The 19,872-nt window shown below is 44.7% G+C and overlaps 1 protein-coding gene and 1 long non-coding RNA gene across 9 annotated transcripts in view; one reads left to right on the top strand and one right to left on the bottom strand.

Annotated features, from left to right (window-relative positions):
* Positions 1-19,872, bottom strand: part of syne1a (spectrin repeat containing, nuclear envelope 1a) — a 115,718-nt gene that overhangs the window by 84,734 nt on the left and 11,112 nt on the right. For 6 of the 8 annotated variants that reach the window (XM_054761999.1, XM_054762004.1, XM_054762002.1 and 3 more), the window contains exons 1-16: positions 18,254-18,716; positions 15,086-15,147; positions 9,727-9,822; positions 9,159-9,242; positions 7,819-7,839; positions 7,608-7,700; positions 7,145-7,326; positions 5,824-6,020; positions 5,384-5,511; positions 4,469-4,522; positions 2,869-2,976; positions 2,364-2,501; positions 2,143-2,301; positions 1,462-1,574; positions 1,184-1,352; positions 473-569 (exon numbers count right to left, since the gene is read on the bottom strand). In XM_054761999.1, the coding sequence (XP_054617974.1) occupies positions 473-569; positions 1,184-1,352; positions 1,462-1,574; positions 2,143-2,301; positions 2,364-2,501; positions 2,869-2,976; positions 4,469-4,522; positions 5,384-5,511; positions 5,824-6,020; positions 7,145-7,326; positions 7,608-7,700; positions 7,819-7,839; positions 9,159-9,242; positions 9,727-9,822; positions 15,086-15,147; positions 18,254-18,398 (1,846 nt within the window). In that variant the 5' untranslated portion in view covers positions 18,399-18,716. Of the gene's footprint in view, positions 1-472; positions 570-1,183; positions 1,353-1,461; positions 1,575-2,142; positions 2,302-2,363; positions 2,502-2,868; positions 2,977-4,468; positions 4,523-5,383; positions 5,512-5,823; positions 6,021-7,144; positions 7,327-7,607; positions 7,701-7,818; positions 7,840-9,158; positions 9,243-9,726; positions 9,823-15,085; positions 15,148-18,253; positions 18,717-19,872 lie in introns of those variants that run through there. The other 2 variants (XM_054762005.1, XM_054762001.1) reach the window with 2 other exon arrangements.
* On the top strand, positions 4,920-19,210 carry LOC129172367 (uncharacterized). Its single transcript, XR_008566989.1, has 3 exons — positions 4,920-5,029; positions 5,422-5,553; positions 18,241-19,210. It is a non-coding gene; the product is annotated as an uncharacterized LOC129172367 (long non-coding RNA).

The following is a 19,872-nucleotide window of genomic DNA, read 5'->3' as shown; positions in this document are numbered from 1 at the left end:
GAGTTTTTGATACAGCTGTTGTATAATAAATTCATTATTATATACTAAGTGCAAGCAGGCTGCTATTTCCAAACATTTTTAAGTTTGTGATATATAAAAACTTCATTTTTTTAACTTTAATGATTTGGAGTGCATGAGAAAGTGCAAACAAAAATGTACCTCTCTTTGACATCATGGCCATTTCACAACAAGTACACAAGACAGCAGCAACCAAACCGATGTTGTAATGGCAGTAAGGAGCATACTGCTCAGCCATGCCACAACAACAGCTGAGTAGTGCAACAAACATTTTAAAACGCATGCAAAGGTAGATAAAGCTGCCGGATGCTTTAAATAAAACTAAAACTAAAACTAAATCAGGAGGCTGCCTACAGCCACAGCTGTTAATGCTGTTTTTGACCCGGCACTAATTGGAGACCATGCGAGAGACGCAAAGAGACCAACACAACACGGACTGTGATGCCTTCCTCACCTGAGCGGAGAGCGCTGGTGTAAACCTCAGCAGCACATTTCAGGGACTGGAACGTCGTCTTGTAATTTTCAAAGAAATATCGCTTCTCCACAAAAACCTGTCAGAGACAAAACATATTCATTTGTCAACCTCAGTGTTCTCCAAGAGGGGGTGCATTCAAGAACTCCCTCGCAAGCACCGGATTTAGTTTTTTGTTATTTCTTGTTTTGTATTAAATTGGAAGAGGTTCACTAAACACTGTAGGTGTTGTTCTACATTTATTTTAACAAAAGAAAAAGTCCTATTGTCCTTCGCTTTGGCAAGCAGTCAAAACATTCCACTCACGGTCCACAAGTACACGTAGTACACGTAGTACACGTAGTACACATAGTACACGGTACACAGCCACAAAACTGTGAGGGTCCCCGCCGTTGCACTCAACACGCCAAGTTACCTCATTCAGCCCCGGTGTAGCAGTGAACCCAAAACATCTTAAAGTGACAGACACCTATTTTGAACTTGGTGTCACTCGTCTTAAAAAGTAACTAAAAATATAAAACCTAGCAGTAAATGACCTATAGCATGCAAATAAAAATAATATTCATAATAATTCAAAACAAACATTCCACGGGATAATTCTGAACCAAAATACAGGCAAAAGCTTTATGGTGGAACACTAAAGTGATTTTTTTAAAACAACAACAACAACAAAACGATCCATTCAAGGCTTACAATGTAATCGTGGAGCATCAGTTCAACAGATTCTTGTGTGCCGTATTTAATGATCCAGGACTTGAGCTTAGTCTCAGCCGCAGTGAGAAAAGCCTGCATGTGGTGTTTGGTCTCCAGGAATTCCATCTTGGCCTGATGGATGCTACAAGATGTGGACATAAAGTTCAACCTAAAAAAAAAAGAAAAAAAGAGAAGAGAACACTTCTGTGAGTTTTCTCTATTGGATGACGCGTGGTTGTTTCGATATGGATAGATGCGAGGGCTGTTGTCCTTCCAACCTCTCAGCCATGTCTTGGAGCTGTTCTGGGGGGACAGGGACGCCATCGATACTTCTGTCCTTATGGATCCTCTGGAAGACCCGCTGGTGCTCTTCAAGGCTCTTCAAGACGTCCTGCACATCAATCAATACAATCACAACACATTAGGGGCGTCACGAGACACCCACTTCACGAGACGAGACGAGATTTTAACATTACTTTTTTAAGAAGTACAGTGAAAAAATATGAAAAATATATGACAATGATATTGCAATCTACTCATTTCATTTCTACTAAGTTACACTCTTCTGCACTCTATGTGTATGCTACCGGCCCTGCCTCCACCCACTGAGACGAAGAGACTGTATGACTGACCAAAGGGCTCACTCCGTTCATGCTGTTGTTCTATGGAACAAACGCGCCAAGGTGCTGAAACCAATGCACAGAGTGAACCCTCTTCCTGCCTGGTTGGAGGCGAGAGACGAGGAAAACAGACACGCCTGCAAATGGCAAAATACTGAGGCCGGCAAAATGATGGAGTTCATTTTCATTTATTGTGTGATGAATTAAATTATTTATTATTACTGTCCCCGGCCTAGTATTTTTTTCTGAGTGAAAAATCTTCCCATTTTAATTTAGTGAGATTTTGTGACACCCCTAGAACACATGCAAAAACAAGGAACTCAGTGAGTGTCTGTCAACCTTGTGTCGTTCCAAAGAGCTGTGGATGGCTGCCTCATCTTTCTCTTGTTGGGTGGTGGCCTCTTGCCGCAGAGCTCCTTCGGTGTGATGCAGCCATGCCCCCAGCGCATCCAGAGGAGCAGGAAGGGATGTGTCCAGCAGCAGATGCCAGTCCAGCAGCTAAAAATGCAGCAAAATGAGAGGGTACTACACAGTGCATGTGCATGATGTTTCATTCTCACCCTGTTTGAGAGCCTTTCCCAAGCTTGCTTAACCAGAGCCTGATCCACTGTCAGCATCCCGTCCTTCTGCGTGGACTTTAAGGAATCCTCCACTTGCATCCTCCTCATCTCCAGCTGGACACGCAGGTTCTTGAACAACTATAATAAATATGTACTGTAGATCTGTATTTGTGTGTTATTTGCAAGAAAGCCCCCCAATATAAAACAAACCAGAGCACTCTCATCGGGCTTTCATAAAAAATCGTATCTAATTGCCTGTGAATGCCGCTCCTCTGACTACAGTGCGATTAGCACACTGTTCTGCAAAGTGAATGGGGATACCCCACACGCTGCTCGTAATGGAACTTATCCCCCAGGCTTGGCGGTCTAAGCCAGACAGACTGAAAATATGACGGGGCTGTCGTCTGATCCCTTCAGTGTATTGCCACACAGATTAAAGCCAATAATGGGAGCATCTGTGGCCAGTGGGCCAGCGCGCACACACATGCACACTGTGCCCTCTAACCTGGTACTGCTGAGCGAGATTGCCCTCGGTCTCCTGGGCGTGTAGTGCATCTGTCTCCAGCTGGTCCAGCCACATTTTCAACTCCCTCAGGCTTTTTCTCTGCTCTCGCTATAGGAGGCCGTCCGTCGTGGTGGGGTGAAAGATGAGTGAAAACATGGATATGGAAATTGAGGCAAGGGGAGGGCATGTGAGGAGGAAAGAGGGTAAAAGAGCAAAGGTGATGGATGGAAGAAAAGGGTGGAAGAAGGTGAGAGTGGAACCGTTAAACACGTTCTGCTAATCCCGTGTGTTGCTCTGTTGGACAAAATGTCAAACAGTCACAGCTGCCAAAAACACTCTGCTTAAACATGCTAGTTTGTCTAAGACCCTCTACCAACATTTCAGTGGATTTTAAGTTACCATGACGATAATACTCCCAGTCTATTCAGTCTTATCACTTCTCTCCTGTGGGAAGCCCAATCCCCAAACTTTATTATTAATGACAGTTTAATACGTGGACATAGATTAAGCTAATTCCAGAATTAACTTCTTTAATAGTCAACGTCGTTGGGGATAGCTGGCGTCAAACAATGTGTCGGTGCACTGTCACCAAAACTCTCTCCAAAGCGCTCCATCGGATGCACAGAGGCTTTCATTGTCATGCTAATGGGGCGGGGACACATAGCGCGAAGTGCAACGGTAAAATAACGCCTTATCTATCACATACTGGACTGTGATTTCTTATAGCGCAAAAAACCCTGCAGGCTTTTAATGATATGACATCAGGTGCCTCTATTTGGAAGGGGGGCCACGAGACACCCAACTCACTAAACGAGACGATACACAAGAAAAGCAGTCAGTATTTGGTGTGACCACCATTTGCCTGAAATACCAAATACCGTATGTCGGTCCAGAGCATCCCAAACATTCTCGCTACCTTCAAAATGCCATCAAGAAAATGCACCTGTGTTTGTTGTCCAAAACATACGCGCCTGCCCAAACCATAACCCCACCGCCACCATGGGCCACTCCCTCCACCACACAGGTGCATTTGATTGTATTGATGGCATTTTGAATGCACAGAGATACTGTGACGAGAGCCCGAGGCCCAATGCATCACCTCATGTTGCAGCCTGATATCGCACGGCCCCATGTTGCAAGGATCTCTACACAATTCCTGGAAGCTGAAACCATCCCAGTACGTACTTGCGTTGCACTGAGCATGTTTGGGATGCTCTGGATCGGCGTATGGGGTATTTGAGGCAAATGGCGGTCACAGCAGATACTTGACTGGTTTTAGCACCCCTCTGATTCTCCCCCACTACAGTTAAACTGAACATTTTGGACTGGCCTTTTATTGTGGCCAACCTAAGGCACACCTGTTAGGTGGATAGATTATGACAGATTTGTGAACAATATTTCAGGGGGATGCCCTTTTGTGCACATAGAAAAAGTTGTAGGTTTTTGACTTCAGCTCATGAAAAATGGGAGCAAAAACAAAAGTGTTGCGTTTACATTTTTGCTGAGTGTAGAAAAACAACTTCGCATGGAAAGCTCGGTGGCAGTGGTTTGACGTCACAGACAAATAAATGAGAATGACAGAGCCTGGCCCCTGACCTACCTCCAACATTTCCTCTATATCGCGCGGAGCGAGGCCATGCTGCGTGACAGACGCCTGCACAACAACCACAGGACAGCGGTCACCACACAAAGACACAAAGCCAGACAAAGACAAGGCCAGAACGTTCCAAGACGTAGGACGATGCTGAATGTCACATAACTGAAAAGATGGACAATTTAATAGTGTTTTGTGCAAAAAGTGAAAAAATATGAATGAATGAATGAATGAAAACAACTTCATTTTCTAGCGTCTATAATGATTTGGAGTGCATTACAAATAGCTCTTTTATTATGTAGGTATATGGTACAAAACACAGCAGCAACAGAACCAATGTTGTAATAGTTGTAAGCAGCAAAGTGCTCAACCAGCATGAATAACGCTGATGAGTTCATTGTGAACAACACTATGGCAGCTGAGTAGCACCAGCGTCGATGCTGCTGGATGCTGACAACTTCAAATGCAGCTACAGCCACAGTTGTTACCACCTCCAATTAGAGACTCCGGCGGTTGTTCTTTCACTCAGTGGTTTATTAAATACAGGCCTTAATTTGAAAATTTACGGTATGTATTTTCATCAATGTATGTGTGTTTTTAATTCCTTTTCCCTCCACTTTGGGTAAGGGTGGAGAACTGCTGTGCTGTGCTTGACTTTTTGTAGAATTTCCTTTTACATTCTCATTAAAACCCATTGACACGTGCTATTCAAATTTGCCTATCAAGCAAATCTAAGAAATACTGTATGTATGTAACCACACAAATGCTTTGAGAAGCTAAAACAAGCGCAGGCAGAGTCAGTGGTCACACTTTAAATGGAGACTGTCATGACTGGAATGCGCTACAGTGACATTTGGCAACAGGGACAAGGCGTGTAGGAAGCGGAAAGACAAAAATGAGATCCATGTGACAGCTGTTTACCTCCTTTTCTTCTTCGTCTGCCGCTGCTTGTCCATCAGAGGCACACTGCTCTCGCTCAGGATGATGCTTTAGGAACTGGGCCACGTACGTCATGATGGATTTCTCGTCTGGCTTGTCCACGTCCACGTCTGACAAGTGATGCCAGGGGAATGTAATCAGACATCAAGCTGGTACGAAAATCAAGCTTCAGCACTTTGGATCAAAATAGTCTTTGGGTTATTGTCAGCTGAAATGAATGCCACCGCCTAATGGTCCTCAATGACTGTGATGTCAGGCTTGATTTGTCTGCGTTTATTCTGGACAGCCAGCATGAGGAGGGACAGATGCTTTGGCGGCGTGACAGCTGATGTGATATTGTGTAGTAGATACCCAGAATTGCAACCTGTGGGCCAGTTTTCGGGGTACAGTATCTTGGGAATGCTATAAGAATCGTGACTTACCCTCAGGGTCGAGGAGCTGCGCTATGCCTAACTGTGTCTCTGCTATTAAGAAGGCCTCCTGCAGATTTTCTCGGTTGGGTCGTCTCCTTACTCGCTCCATGTCCACCAGATTGGGCCGGAGGGCATTGAGGACGGCAAAGAAGGCTAAACCTGTACGCCAGCTAGGGCCGAAGTCTTTCACCTCGATTCCCAGATGTCTAGGAAAATGATAATACCACAATTCAGTGGAATCTTGACATGAAATTTGGATCTCCGTTAAGAAAAAACATTAAAGAATTCTGAGCATTTTTTGCTTTGTGGTTGGCTTTTATGTGACATTTATTGCAGAAGTCCACGGATTTGTTTCCAGTGAGGGTCGGACTCCGCCACGGCTGCCCTTTGTCACCAATTCTGTTCATTACTTTTATGGACAGAATTTCAAGACGCAGTCAGGGCGCTGAGGGGATCGGTTTGCGGCCGTGTGAAGCAGCTGGGATGAGTATCAGCACCTCCATGTCCAAGTGAATGGTTCTCGCTCGGAAAAGGGTGGAGTGCCATGAGATCTGGGCCCCAAGTGGACGAGTTTAAGTACCTTGAGGTCTTGTTCACAAGGGAGGGAAAGATAGAACGCGAGATAACAGGTGGACTGCTGCAGCATCTGCAGTGATGCGGACTCTGCACCAGTCCGTCGTAGTGAAGGAGATGAGCCAAAAGGCAAAGATCTCAATTTACCGGTCGAGCTACGTTCCTACCCTCACCTATGGTCATGAGCTTTGGGTAGTGACCAAAAGGACAAGATCGTGGATACAAGAGGCTGACATGAGTTTTCTCTGTAGGTTGGCTGAGCTCTCCCTTAGAGATAAAGTGAGAAGGACTGTCCTCCGGCAGACACTCGGGAGTAGAAGCACTGCTCCTCCGCATCTGGCCAGGATGCCTCCTGGACGCCTCCCTGGGGAGGTGTTCAGGGCACGTCCGACCAGTAGGAGACCTTGGGGGAAGACCCAGAACATGTTGGAGAGACTATGCTTCTCAGCTGGCCCGGGAACGCCTCAGGATCCGCCAGGAGGAGCTGGACCAAGTGCCCGGGGGGAGGGAAGTTTGGGCTTCCCTGCTCAGGCTGCTGCCCAGGCGACCTGACCTCAGATAAGCGGAAAAAGATGGGTGGGTGGATGGATGGATTATTCCAGAAGACAAGTGGTGTTATCATTAACGTTAGGTCTGTTTCTATTCACAGTGGTCAGCTTCTTTTTACACTTGTATGCGTGTTAAGAATGTTAAAATGTTACTTTCAACATTAACACAAAACCGTGGCAGTTTCCATGGCTCATTTTGTGGCGCATACTTAGTGGCCGTCTGTTGGACCCATCTGAGCAGGGCCTTCCTGGCACCACCTTGCAGGAGTGGGAGGGGTTTCTTCTTGAGAGGCGGGCTTGTGTTCTCGTTGCTGCTGGCGGAGCCGTCCAGTGACGAGGAGCTACTGGGCGAGGCCTGGATTGCTGGTAGACTACAAGTTAGCTCCTCAATCTGCAGAATGACAGTCAGTTAAATTCAATATCCTCCTCATGAGGGAAGCAACAGCAGGCTAAATATTAAGCTGGCGTTGCGAAGAGAGAGTAGTATCGTTATTATTAAGCTCTTGTCGATGTGTGCATGTCTGAAACGCCTGAGGTGGCAACTGCTCGCTTCCACAGTAGATGCAGTGTACAAATTGATGAGCTTACATCTCCTCTCTGTTCAGCTTCATTAGCATGTTTTCTGGCTGGAAAAAGATGCAGAAAAAAAGACATAATTTACCGAAACATTACCTGGAAGTAGAGGATGATGGTCCACACCAGGCCCAAAACAATTGACGGTCGACCATCAACGATATCTGTCGAGTTGATGTTCACCAGCTTGATCTGTTCCAACACATACAATAGTATACACAGATCTTGCAAATGAGCATAAACCAATAGTGGAACACTTCCATGTCCATAAAGTGCACAAGCAATGTAAAAGTGTAGTGTAAATACTGACCGGTGATCCCCTGTAGGCAGACTAGAGGTACGAAAAAGAGAATTTAGAAGCACTCAAGATGTGTTTGACTGAAAATGGACGCCCCATTGAGCGTGGGATGACAGACGATGGCGCTATCACGAGGCGTGTAAGCGTAGATCTATCACCACTACTCACACCACTCGGATTACACCGCTGGAGGTATGCTGTGTGTAGTGATCTGTCGTGATATAGATAAGCATCCTATATCCTCACAGCGCGGCACAACAGGTTATCATTTGGTAATAAATAGACGGGGTGGCACAAGGAGTCATAGCCTGTATTAGAAGGCGGTCAGTGTGTGAAGGGCGATAAGAAAAACATGACTTTAAATTGGAAATCACAGCAGGTTATTTGGGTAGCGTGTGCTTCATGCACACACCAACACATTCCCAAAGGACACGGGTCGGAAAGTGTACAAATAAGTTAAGCACCACGAGACGTGCACCGCTGCTGTCCATGAAAAACCGCTAAGTCCAAATGCAGTTATAGTTTATTTTTCTTATATATACTCGTGACAATGCGCCAAACCTGCCATGCTGCAAAGAAAATAATTTTTTTTTGCCACAATCACAGAATGTTTTTTCTATAATTGGTGTACGCACACTCACCAAATGGACGTATGAAGCATTTGGGCCTCTAAGGCTAAACGTAAATACAGTCTAGACATAAATCAGATTTACACGCAGTGTGTATTTACATTTAATTTGAAACTTTGATTTACACAGCCGACACACACGCATACACAGCCTGCTGACGTCTCATCTCCTGCCTGCAGATTACTGGCACAGGATTTATGGTTTAACCCTGTCACACTTGAGGAAGAGGGGAAATCAATGTTCCTGCAGACGCCAGCTCATACGTCTTGGCTTTATGTGGAGAACCGAGGACGAGGCGGGGGGATCTCACGGAAGGGGAAGTTTATAATTAGTTTATGTAATTCTGCATGCACGCTCGGGGAGTTGTGCTTTGGAATCAAGATGGCGAGAAAACTGTTGGAGACTAATGTACGTACAAAGTGTTTATGTATTGGTTTACTGACTCCATATGGATTTTTTCACACGTTTGCTGCCAAACAAATTAAAAAAAATGCCAATGGGATGTGAGCAGCATCAACACAAAGTCTGAGGTTGTATCGACTGATGGCGCATTCAAGGTGTTAGCAGGTGGCGATATGAAGTGAGTGGAAAAAGAGGTTAAAGGTCAAGATTTCTCCATGTTTGCACCCATGAGGAAAACAGCTGAGCCCCAAGCTCAGCAGTAAAATGTAGACTGCAAAAAAAACAAAAAAAAAACATAAAAAGAAAACCCTGATCTCCTACCTTCCTCCCCTCGAGGAAGTTGAGAGCAGTGCCGATGTTTGCAAGCCAGTGGATCCTCTTTAGCTTCTTGCCCCGCTCACATGGCTGCAGGGAAGATGGAGACAACAAGGGGGGAGTAGAGACACAATGGAGGGGGGGGGAGGTGGTGGTAAGAGATCTGAAAGCAGCAAAAGTCTTCATGGCAAAACAGACTGTAAAATAGGTGAGAGGTTTATCAGAGCTGTGCACCTAAACAGGCTGATTAATAGAACACAGATCACGTAGACCGAAGGCAATATTGACATGAGTAAGTACCAGAAGCTATTTGTCTTTGTGTGTGTGTGTGTGTGTGTGTGTGTGTGTTTGCTTATCTGTCCTTGCGAATCTGCCTACTTCTGTCAATTCCAACATTCCAATAAGAGTGAATCAATACACATTTCCATGGAAGGAGTGCATGCTCCAAGTTCACACGTGCTTAGTGTATTTAGCTACGAAGGATGAACTGAAAAGCAACACACACTCCACATCAAAACTAAACGTTGGGAATGACATGCATGCAAGTGAGCATAGTATAATGTGTATTCCTCACCAGTTTTTGTCCAGAGAGGACTTCCAGCAGGGCAAGCAGCTTGACGCCATCCTTGATATCCTCAAACAGATCGCTCACAACCAGAGGCGGGACACGCTGTTAAGACAAAACAAAGGCCTTCACATTTCTGGGTAAAATGACGCAGGCTAGGATATATAGAACAAGAGTCCACTGCATGGTACCTACTCAGTTTGACAAGGCTGGATTTTCTCTGCATTGCACCTTGAAAGAATACATACTATGAGGTACAATTTTGGGGTTCCAAGTGTGCAGAGGAACTACCCTACGGGTGAAATAAAGGCACACAGTATGATGATCTCTGGATGCTGCAGTTCAGCACGCTGGACACAATCTGCTTGACCCTCTCCTCTCAGGCAGGAGGCTACGGTCCATTCGGAGTAGAACCTCTCGTTTCTCCCTTTTTTGTTCTGTTATGTCAGGAAAGTACATTTTCTCCAAAGTTTAGTATATTTCTTTTATATTGTGTTCTATTGTTGAATGTTCTTTAACTTAGTCTACTTTTATTTTACATGCCCTTATAGGTTTATTACTATTTTTTTATTTCAATTGTTTGTAAACATATTATTACTAGCTGTTTTATGTTGCACCATTACACTGCAAAATGTCCTAGTTTGTGTAACCTTCACTGACAACGGCAATAAAAAAATATTTGCATTACACCGTCCGTCTTTAGACAAACCGTCTTTAGAAGGTCGTAAACAGATTTTCTACGTTCTAACTATGGAAATATTCCATTGATAAATAAGGGATCCTACTTCACAGAAATCCACTGGTCATGGTCGAGTCTGGAACGGCGATAAACAAGACATTACTGTACTCCCAATACTTTTGTCCATGTACTGTACTTACCAACTCATGTTTAGATCATCCCTAAATGTATTTCAGACTTTTATGTGAATTATATTAAGATATCCTAAAATAATATACACACAACTACATATGCATAATTACATTTACTGAAAGAGTGCTTCTTCTTAGTTTTAAGGGAATGGAAGGGGCAAGGACTTCAGCCCTACAGGCATATAGTGTGTACAAAAGCTGCTCGAGTAGTGTGAGGCATTAAAAGCCCTGCCGATACATTATAAGACATTAATTTCAACAGCAAATCCTGCTACAAATGTGCCCAAAAGAGTGGTTTCATGTGCCAAATATGTGTGATAAGTGGAGTCAGTCGGAGGCTCAGCAGGCACTGAGTGGGGTCTCCAAATCCCCCAAATATGCTGATGATGTCAAACTGTATCCCTCTCATTGACTCCCTCGCTAACCTCGCAGACGCTCCAGACTGGGGGGGGGGGAAATCCACATATCTCTGTTTCTCGCCACATCAAGGACTTCTCTTAAAGTACAGTCACATGCCGGAAGGGGAGGGGGCTTCAAACTAGCGGGCCATTCACAGGGAGATTAGCAGGGGAAAAAGAGAGGAAAGACGCGTGCATGTGTGTGTGTGTGTGTGTGCGTGTGGATGTGCAAAAAGGGTATAATTGAGTAGAAAGAGTGGCAGCGAGACCGATGATGAAGGACAGAGAGCGAGGAGAGCGAGTGAAGAGACCTGAAAGCTCACATCTGGCTAAAAATCAATTAACCCAAACAGTGCAGGCTTCTCCTATAAAGTCATTTCATGGCTTTGGGTGTTAAAATATACAGACAACACTCCTCCAAAAACAAAAGACACCATGGAAGTATAAAGGGTTAAATCACCCCGTGGGCTAATTGAAGTCACATGTACCTTTTTTGGGGTACTTGGTGATCCCGAGGCTAATGAGGATATTTGTGGATAATTACAAAATACGAACGTAATATTCATTTCCTCGTCTGAACCACATGAGCGTAACCAAAAAAAAAAATAAATCAAGGGGCTTAATGAGCTAATTACACATGAGTGTCTGGGCCATAATTGATTGTGAGCGGGGGAGCTGAGGGAAGCCCGTCTTCAGTGCGCTCTTGTTTGATTCCCCCGACACTCCCCACTCAAGATCAACAGTAAAGGAGACGCAAGGAGGGGACAGAAGCCAAGAAAAAACTCAAGAGCTTTGAACTCTCCCCTTTACAAGGAAAGGAACCATATTTGGTTCCCCCACTCTCCTCACTATTAGGCAGTAGAAGCACACCTTTTCTCCCAGCAAATCAGCAGTCAATTCATAATACTCATAATAACAATCATTAAATACAATATTAATAACATCCATCCATCCATCCATCCATTTTCTATACCGCTTCATCCTCATTAGGGTCGTGGGGGCATGCTGGAGCCTATCCCAGCTGACTTCGGTCGAGAGGCGGGGTACACCCTGGACTGGTCGCCAGCCAATCGCAGGGCACATATAGACAAACAACCATTCACACTCACAGACCCCAGGTCTTCCCGATCTCCAGGCTGTTACTGTGTTGGCCAACATGCTAACCACTAGACCACCGTGCAGCCATATTAATAACATTTTAAATGTTATTAATATTTATTTATATATATTTCAAGACTAAGCTTTGTGTTATTGTTAGTTGTATCAACATTTTCACTTCTTCTCTTTACATTTTGCCTTTTTGCTCTATTATTTCCATTCCATTTTTGCTCCTTTTCTCATTAAATTTTATTTCTACAATGTGCCACAGGCCAGAAATAACAACCTGCGGGCCACAAATGGCCCGCGGGCCGCACTTTGGAAACCTCTGCCTTAGGATAAATCAAAGTCGCCAATGAACCTAACTTTGGAGGAAACCCGCTCACGGGGAGAACATGCAAACTCCACATGTGGCCTGTATTTCTCTCCCAAAAATGTAAATTCTATATATAAATGGTAGTGTACACTTTTATTGGTGGTGAAAACGGGGGCTGCCATTTCAAATGTCAATTTTGTCCCCAGTGTCCTGATAACTGCAGATCCTAACAAAAAATTGGCTGAATTTATTATGCTGAATTTATGCATCATTACTATCATTTGGGCCTGAATCTGAGGCACACCCTGCGGTGGTGCACACCTCTGCCAAGGCCCGTGTTAATGGCTTCTTGGACCAGGTAGTTTTTTGCATAATCGTTCTTACACAGGGGAATATAAAAACTCCAACCAATGCATACCAAAGTGAGTCAGAGAAGAAAAGAACATGATTGTACCTTTAGGGGTGTGTGGGCTGTCATGGGTGGGTGGTACCCTGTTTGTATGCTTGACAATTCACTTATGCTGCTTGAAAACTCTTTTACCTTTCAGGTCCTGGAAAAAGGTACAAGCAACTGCCTTGGGGCCCAGGAATTAGCCGTGTGTACCAGGTTACAGAAATTGAGCCCTACTATACAATATGTAGCATATGCATACAGCGTGTTTGTGAGGCTAATGAAACATCATAAGAGGTTCCCCTTAGCCAAGTAATCTCCGAGTACAGTAAATCTGCCTAGGAAACGCCTCAGAGACGACGAGACCTCTCCAGCTCACACTAGCCACTCGCTAACTAAGCTTTAACTCTCTCAGAGAGGATTTGTCATAACGCAGACTTGGGGCTCCACTCATTGGCTTCTCAACCTTGTCACTCCACAGCCATGCAGGGAGTCCGACTGAAAGCCTGCAGCCAACCACGAAGTATCCCTTCACTCATCTTTATGATGTTGCCAGTGTATTAACTGGTGAACCACCCCCCAGTAGTAAGAATCACTAATCGTCTTTGAGAATTACTGGTTCTCACACATCCTTTCTGTGAGAAGATTCCTTTTGTTATACCTGTGGAGTAGTAAAAAAAAAAGTGAGGGGGAAGGGGAGTGATGGTGAAAAGAAAACACCCCCCACCGCCGACGCCATGTCTCAACTCACCTAACGATTAATCACACAGCTTTAGGCGCTGAATTAAAGACCTGTGATAACTGGAGTGGCCTAATCATCTGCATAGCCAAGGGCGTGATCTATCCCTCGGAGAGCCGACTGCTAAACCAACTGTTAAAGCTCCTCTTTCTCTCGCACTGCACAGGCTCTCTTTGGAGAAGCATCTCTTTATTACCACGGCCCTAGTGACCTTCTCTTGCCAGCTCCTCACAAGCTCTTTTAGACATTTTTTAAGACAACTGTGGGCCAATCAGTATCGCCAAGGCAACGCCAGGTGTTAGGTGCCAAGGGTGAACCGAGACAGGAATGTGTAAGTGTAATCAAGGAGAGGGATGGAACTGCGAAGCCAGAAGCCAGCCAAACGATGAGGGACACCTGCACAATTTGATGAGATCCAATCATATTTCTGGTGTCAGAAGTGGGATGGACCACCATGGCATGCCCAGTTGAAAGGACCTTCGGAACAGGTTACCCCGGTGCACTAGGCGCACTGGGATGATCGGAATGGGGCATTTGTGTGGCCCACCTTGGGAGGGGGGTCAATGGTGTCACAAATAGGATGGCGAGCCTTTGGGGGATGTCCTTGTGTTATGTGTTGTGAAAATCTATTTATTAGGGAATATTAACATTTTTTTGTTTGTTTGTGCCACAATGGCCACCATGCCAGTCCAATCATCCCTAAACCACCATCACAGACCATGGCTCCACCCCAGTGCGCCCAACTACGCTACATAATAAATAAACCATGTGTTTGCTTTTGCTGCTATTAAAGATTCAAGCCGTTTAGATATATATTGCCGTGGATAATTTTCCGCTGGCACAATCTGGAACCATGATATCTTATATTATGTCAAGTGTTACTCTCCATTGGCTGCCTTTTCAAATGAATTTCCTGCATGGTTCAAGGTCTCCACAGCTGTCTAAAGTCAGCTAGGAAGAAGAGCAGATTGAAAGAAAACTTAATTGCGTTGCACTGTGACATATTTACCTTGTCCGCACATTCCTGACCCGCTACCCAAGCGGTAATGGGTTAAATTGTGCAAGTTAATGCTGTGTAATAAAACAATTACACGCCCATAATAAAGCCCCTTCAGTCTGGCAGCTGCATGAGGTGCAGGCGTTCAGTGTGAGTTCTACTTTGTCTCTGCGTATTAATCTGGCAATCCACAACAATGGAAATAGTTCCACATTAAGAGAGGAAAGGTTACCAAGACTTTAAATAACTGATGTTAACTTGCAGACTGTTAATTGCTGTAATGTGAAAGTGGTAATTAGAGTGTGCGTAAATCCTTGCTCGCAGCGAAATGAGACCGGGAGGATGAAAATAACAAATCTGTGTGCCTGTTGGTGTATGTGCGCCGTCTTAGCCAGCACGTGAGTCCCATGACCGGCTCAGCGATGTGTTTTGAGCAATAGAGCAAAAGTCACAGTGGCTGGAGGACAGAAAAGAATAGAAAGTTGTTCTGAAGAGGAGGAATAAGAAAGTGTGGACGCACGGCAACCGTGCTGGCGGCTGGCATCAAACGCCCTCTTACCTTTGCCAAGTGGGAATTGATCCATTTGGTGAACGTCCGTTTCTGCACAGCCTCCTGCTCATCTGTAAATCAGAGCCCAGAGTGTCTCCATCAGTCATAAACAAAGGGGGGATTTGAACACCATTGTTTATTGTTTGTAGAGCTGGAGCGTCACTCACAATAACTTAACTACTTTTTCTCATAATCTGTACGGTCAGTTGTTTAAAGCTTCATATTAAAGTAGTGAAATGAGCAACTTGACAATTAAAAATCTGAAAAAATGCCATTAAAATGATAGCAGCACTTCTTAACCACGATCTAGGAAAGGTCTGTTGTTACTGGGACTGTCACATGACTACCATTGTTAATCAGATTAATCACAGGTTTCAAATTAATTCACCATGGTTAATCACCATTTGCAATTGTGTCTGAAATGTGCCCATTTTTACTGTTTTATGAGCATAAAGATGAATGACAGGACAGGATTATATATATTTGTACGTATGAACATCTAAAAAATCTAATTAAAACATACCTCAGATGTCTGAAAATCTATTTGCCTAAAAATAGTCTCAAATCACACTTTAGCCGTGTTATTATGAGCAATGGGGGGTTGCGTTCAAGCACACAACGTAATATAAGTTGAATACACGTTTCGAGTGTATTTATAGCAAATTGTACTTCCACATTAGGAGTTACGCAGTGCCCTCGAACACATCATTATGTGAGCGGTGTCTGGCCAGCGCGGATGAACATTGTTAGTCACGTCCTGCTCCGACACAAAGAGGCGTTCATGGGTTTTGTGCATCATAAGTGATTTGAATGGTTATGTTTTACATCAACTGTGAGTTTATTTTGAGTGTAACAGCCGCTCATTGTATTTCTGTTTATTTAGACCAGACTTACACGCGTAATAAAGATGTTGGGATGTTCAAAGTTGGGGGTGTCCGTGAATGCACCTCGTGTGAGTGTGGCAGAGAATGAGGACGGACGGAGGGACTAAAGTTAAAACTGCAGTGAAGTGAGGTTCCCCAGGCTGGTGAAGTTAGCCTCTCCTCTTCATTTCAATTTTGGTACCTTTGAAGCAGCGACTGGACGGACTATGACAGATGATTATTTAGTTACTAAAGCTGATTTGCACACTTAAGTACCGTATGGAGAGACTTAGCTCTGAGCCTCAGGTCTAGTAGAAAACATTCAATTGTGAAATGATTTGGTGTGGGAATTAAGATTTATTTGTGGGAAAACACCCTTTGTATTGTATTTTATGCCCTTTGAAATGAGTATAAAACATTAAGATAAGACAAGATGAATTATTGATTATTAATAAATATTTCCTATCACCTCAGAAGATGGCACTAAAACTCATCCCTTCTACGGTACTGCACGTGCACACGGTACGCAGGGGTAGATACAATCAGGAGGTATTATGTTGAGTTGCTGGCAAGTGTGAATGTTTTTTTCTTGCCATCTTGTCTGCGGCACACCGCAATATCCTTGGGATGTCATCAGTGAGAGAGGGACGTCTATGTCGGGTTGCCCTGCTTTAATAAATACGCTGACAATTTGATTCAAGTCAAGTTGGTTAGCGGGCCGCCAGGTACAGTGGGCAGTCAGGTGTGTGTGAGAGAGACAGAGAGCGAGTGGGCCGCTCATTCATAATGCAGATACTCAAACGAGTCAGTGAGCAGGTCTCTCTTGGATGAATTCATCTTTTGATTGGTTGCAGCAATGATCAAATATTGATGACCGGTAATATCGTAAAGGAATGACTTGGCCCGGCCATCCATTCTAAAGAGAGAACACGCATGATGGAGAACATTGGTGCCTGCGTGTGGCGCAGTAGGTCTGTGGGACGAGGTGACTTTGAGCTGGCATGCATTCAATATCACAGGGGGGGGGGTTAAGAAAAAGGCAACCTCAGCAAGCAAGCCTCGAAGCAGCATTTTACCACTCTTGATTACCTTCTTGGGCAGCATTAGCCGATATCATTAGTCTCATCAACAGCCGCTAGTCTCTTATCTTAATGAAATATCATTAAGGTCTGCTTTGATGTCCTGATGCCGGCGGTTGCTGCGGTAACGAGCACAAGTCCACACAAACGGAAGGCAGCAGAAGTAGAAACTCAATGTGCGAAATCGCGGAGCTGCGTGACAAACGAAATATCATGAAATTGGGACAGAATTCAAAGTCTGAAGCCGGTCTTACTTCAAAGTGCTTGGGGCTGTGAAAACAAACATCCTGAGCACCAATCCACAGTGGCAAAGAATAATGCTTACAATACGGTGGAAGCTCGGCTGTCAAATCACTCTGAGGTCCAAGTACAACTCAGAATTTGGGGGGAAAATAGACCCGTAAAGTTGCACAAAGCTTGACAGTTCCAACTACCGCCATGTCTGACGTGACACCACATCTCACTTCAGCGGCCATGAAATAGTTTGCATTTTCTTTAGCTTATTTGTGCCACGTGTTGCAAGTAAAAGATTAGTTTCAATAAGCAGTGGTAAGCGAAGAAGAACATTCATAGGAAGTAAGCAGACTCACTTACTTTTACACTTGCAAACACGCACACAGTTAATGAAGCCTTGATGAAACCTGGAAGAGACCATTTCTATGTTCGGACTTCCACCGGGAAAAAAGGGTTTAGCATCGCTCTTTTCAGTTACCTACAGTACCGGGATGTAATGTCAAATAACTCGTTACTTACGCTACTTATGACCAACATCTCAACTGCAATCCAAGGCACTCTATTAACATGTCCCAACACAGTGTAACCCAAATACACTCATCAGTTTTGGAGGTGGAGGCAGTGGCATCTCTCCAAAAACTCATCCGAATTACCATAACTGTTCGAGCCCACAGTGGGTCTCGAACCTGCCACCCCGCCATCTATAAGTCCTTACAGATGGAGCTTATGCTGCACCCCTCCCCTTAAGTATATCTAAACACCCACTCTCCACAGCTGAACAAATATCTGACTTAAGACACACACATGAACCCACAAACACTGACATGCAGTTAGGTTCAGAAGTATTTGTCCAATGGCAGCTTCGGGAACTACAGCCATTGTCCAAATACTTCTGGACTTAGCAGTCTATGCTGCAGTGCCACACTAAAGTCACACAACCCTGACGCACACTACATGCTCACTGCCGTCTTTTTTTCCTCACACGCAGGCTGCACACTCACCGCGGAGGAAGCGGTAGAAGCCGGTCACCAGGTTGAATGATGCCTTCTTTTTCGGGGAGGCGTCGCCCCCCGCTCGTCTTGCCATGTCGTACCCCGGAACGCGCCTCTGTTCCCACCTGCTCTCATGGGGGCGTCGGGAGGACATCCAAAAAAGAAACGAGAAGGAGAGGGAGGGGGGCTACACTTTGCCCTTGTGCCTGCCCTTGCTGCAACCTCTAGATTGCCCTGTTTTGTGAGAACTGTTGCTTTGAGGCTGTTCTTCTTAAGATTCTTCTCCTCAGTGTCCTCATGTCCTGCAGTAACAGTCAAGCCTTTTTCCTGCCTGCTAAGCAGCTCAGGAGTGTGAAAAAGTGTGTGTGTGTGGGAGAGAGAGAGAGAGTGTGTGTGTGTGTGTGTGTGTGTGTGTGTGTGTGTGTGTGTGTGTGTGAGTGCAGCGCAGCGCAGCGCCGGCTTGCCTCAGCATCAATCTTTCTTGCTTAGTGCCCCTCTCTCTCTCTCTCTATCAAGCACACTCACTAACACCTCAGCCCCTCCCTCCTAATTTCCTACTGTAGGCTTGTGGGTACCAAGCCTCCCTCCACTTGCCAGCCAATCAGAGGGCACGGGAACGTGTGATGTCACAGAGCGGAGCATTTTGGTGGCGTTGAGGGACACCGTTCACGCAGGCCGGGATGGGATGAAGTGGGAGCTCTCCTGCTACACTAACATCGCTCACAATGGCGGCAAAGCGCATGCAGGATTTCCCCGGGAGCTCCGGGTGCTCGCAAATACACGCCGTCTCGTCTTGCTCTCTCATCCGAGCAGACGGCATGCTGCGCTACCAGGCTGCCAACTTTCTTCTGCACACAGCTTGCAGCAGACGATCACTGTGACACTTCTCCTGTCTCATCCTCTGCTCGACAAAACAACTCACTTCCAGAACAAAAGACAGCGGATATACAGCGGATGCTCAAAGAACTCCACCTTAATTCCACCTTTTTTTGGTACAATGTTGGTACACAAGTATTAACAATAAAAATACAGTGTATACAATATAACAGTGTATAATTATTTACATGTTTTTTTAACTGAAATTTTTTTTGTTTTATATTATTTTTGTAAACTTGTTCGTACAATTTTTCCTTCCAAAGTAAGGTTTTTTTTTTGTTTTGTTATTTTTTTTTAGATATTTACAGGTCCGTAGCTTAGCTTTGTTCGTAACACTTTTCCTACGTTTCCTGTTCTACCGACTGACACAGAGTTGGATGTTTTTTTGACACCACTTCCGACTCTGAAGGGGTCAGTTCCACTGATATATAATCAGATGTTTCACTTACGCCCTACGCCTCCGAATTCCATAAAGTTACTCTGGGAAGAAGATTTGAGAGTGCTTCTAGCGGACGAACTATGAACGGAGTTTTTAAAAAGGGTACATACGTCTTGTATTTGTGCCAGACACGGCCTCATTCAATGTAAACTAGCACGTCGTACGTATTATCTAAGGCTTGAGCGTCTAAAATGCATGTGTATGCATGTATGTACTGCATGTGTATATCAGTCGTAACCTGAAGGAAAATTCAACCAAACCCCTTGAGCGTACTATTTGGACAAATCCAAAACAAATCCAGAAAAGATCTTCA

This window comes from Dunckerocampus dactyliophorus, chromosome 19, assembly GCF_027744805.1.
Source record: "Dunckerocampus dactyliophorus isolate RoL2022-P2 chromosome 19, RoL_Ddac_1.1, whole genome shotgun sequence".
NCBI lineage: Eukaryota > Metazoa > Chordata > Actinopteri > Syngnathiformes > Syngnathidae > Dunckerocampus > Dunckerocampus dactyliophorus.
Note: the sequence above shows the minus strand (reverse complement) of the source record. Positions and strands in the feature narration are given on the sequence as shown.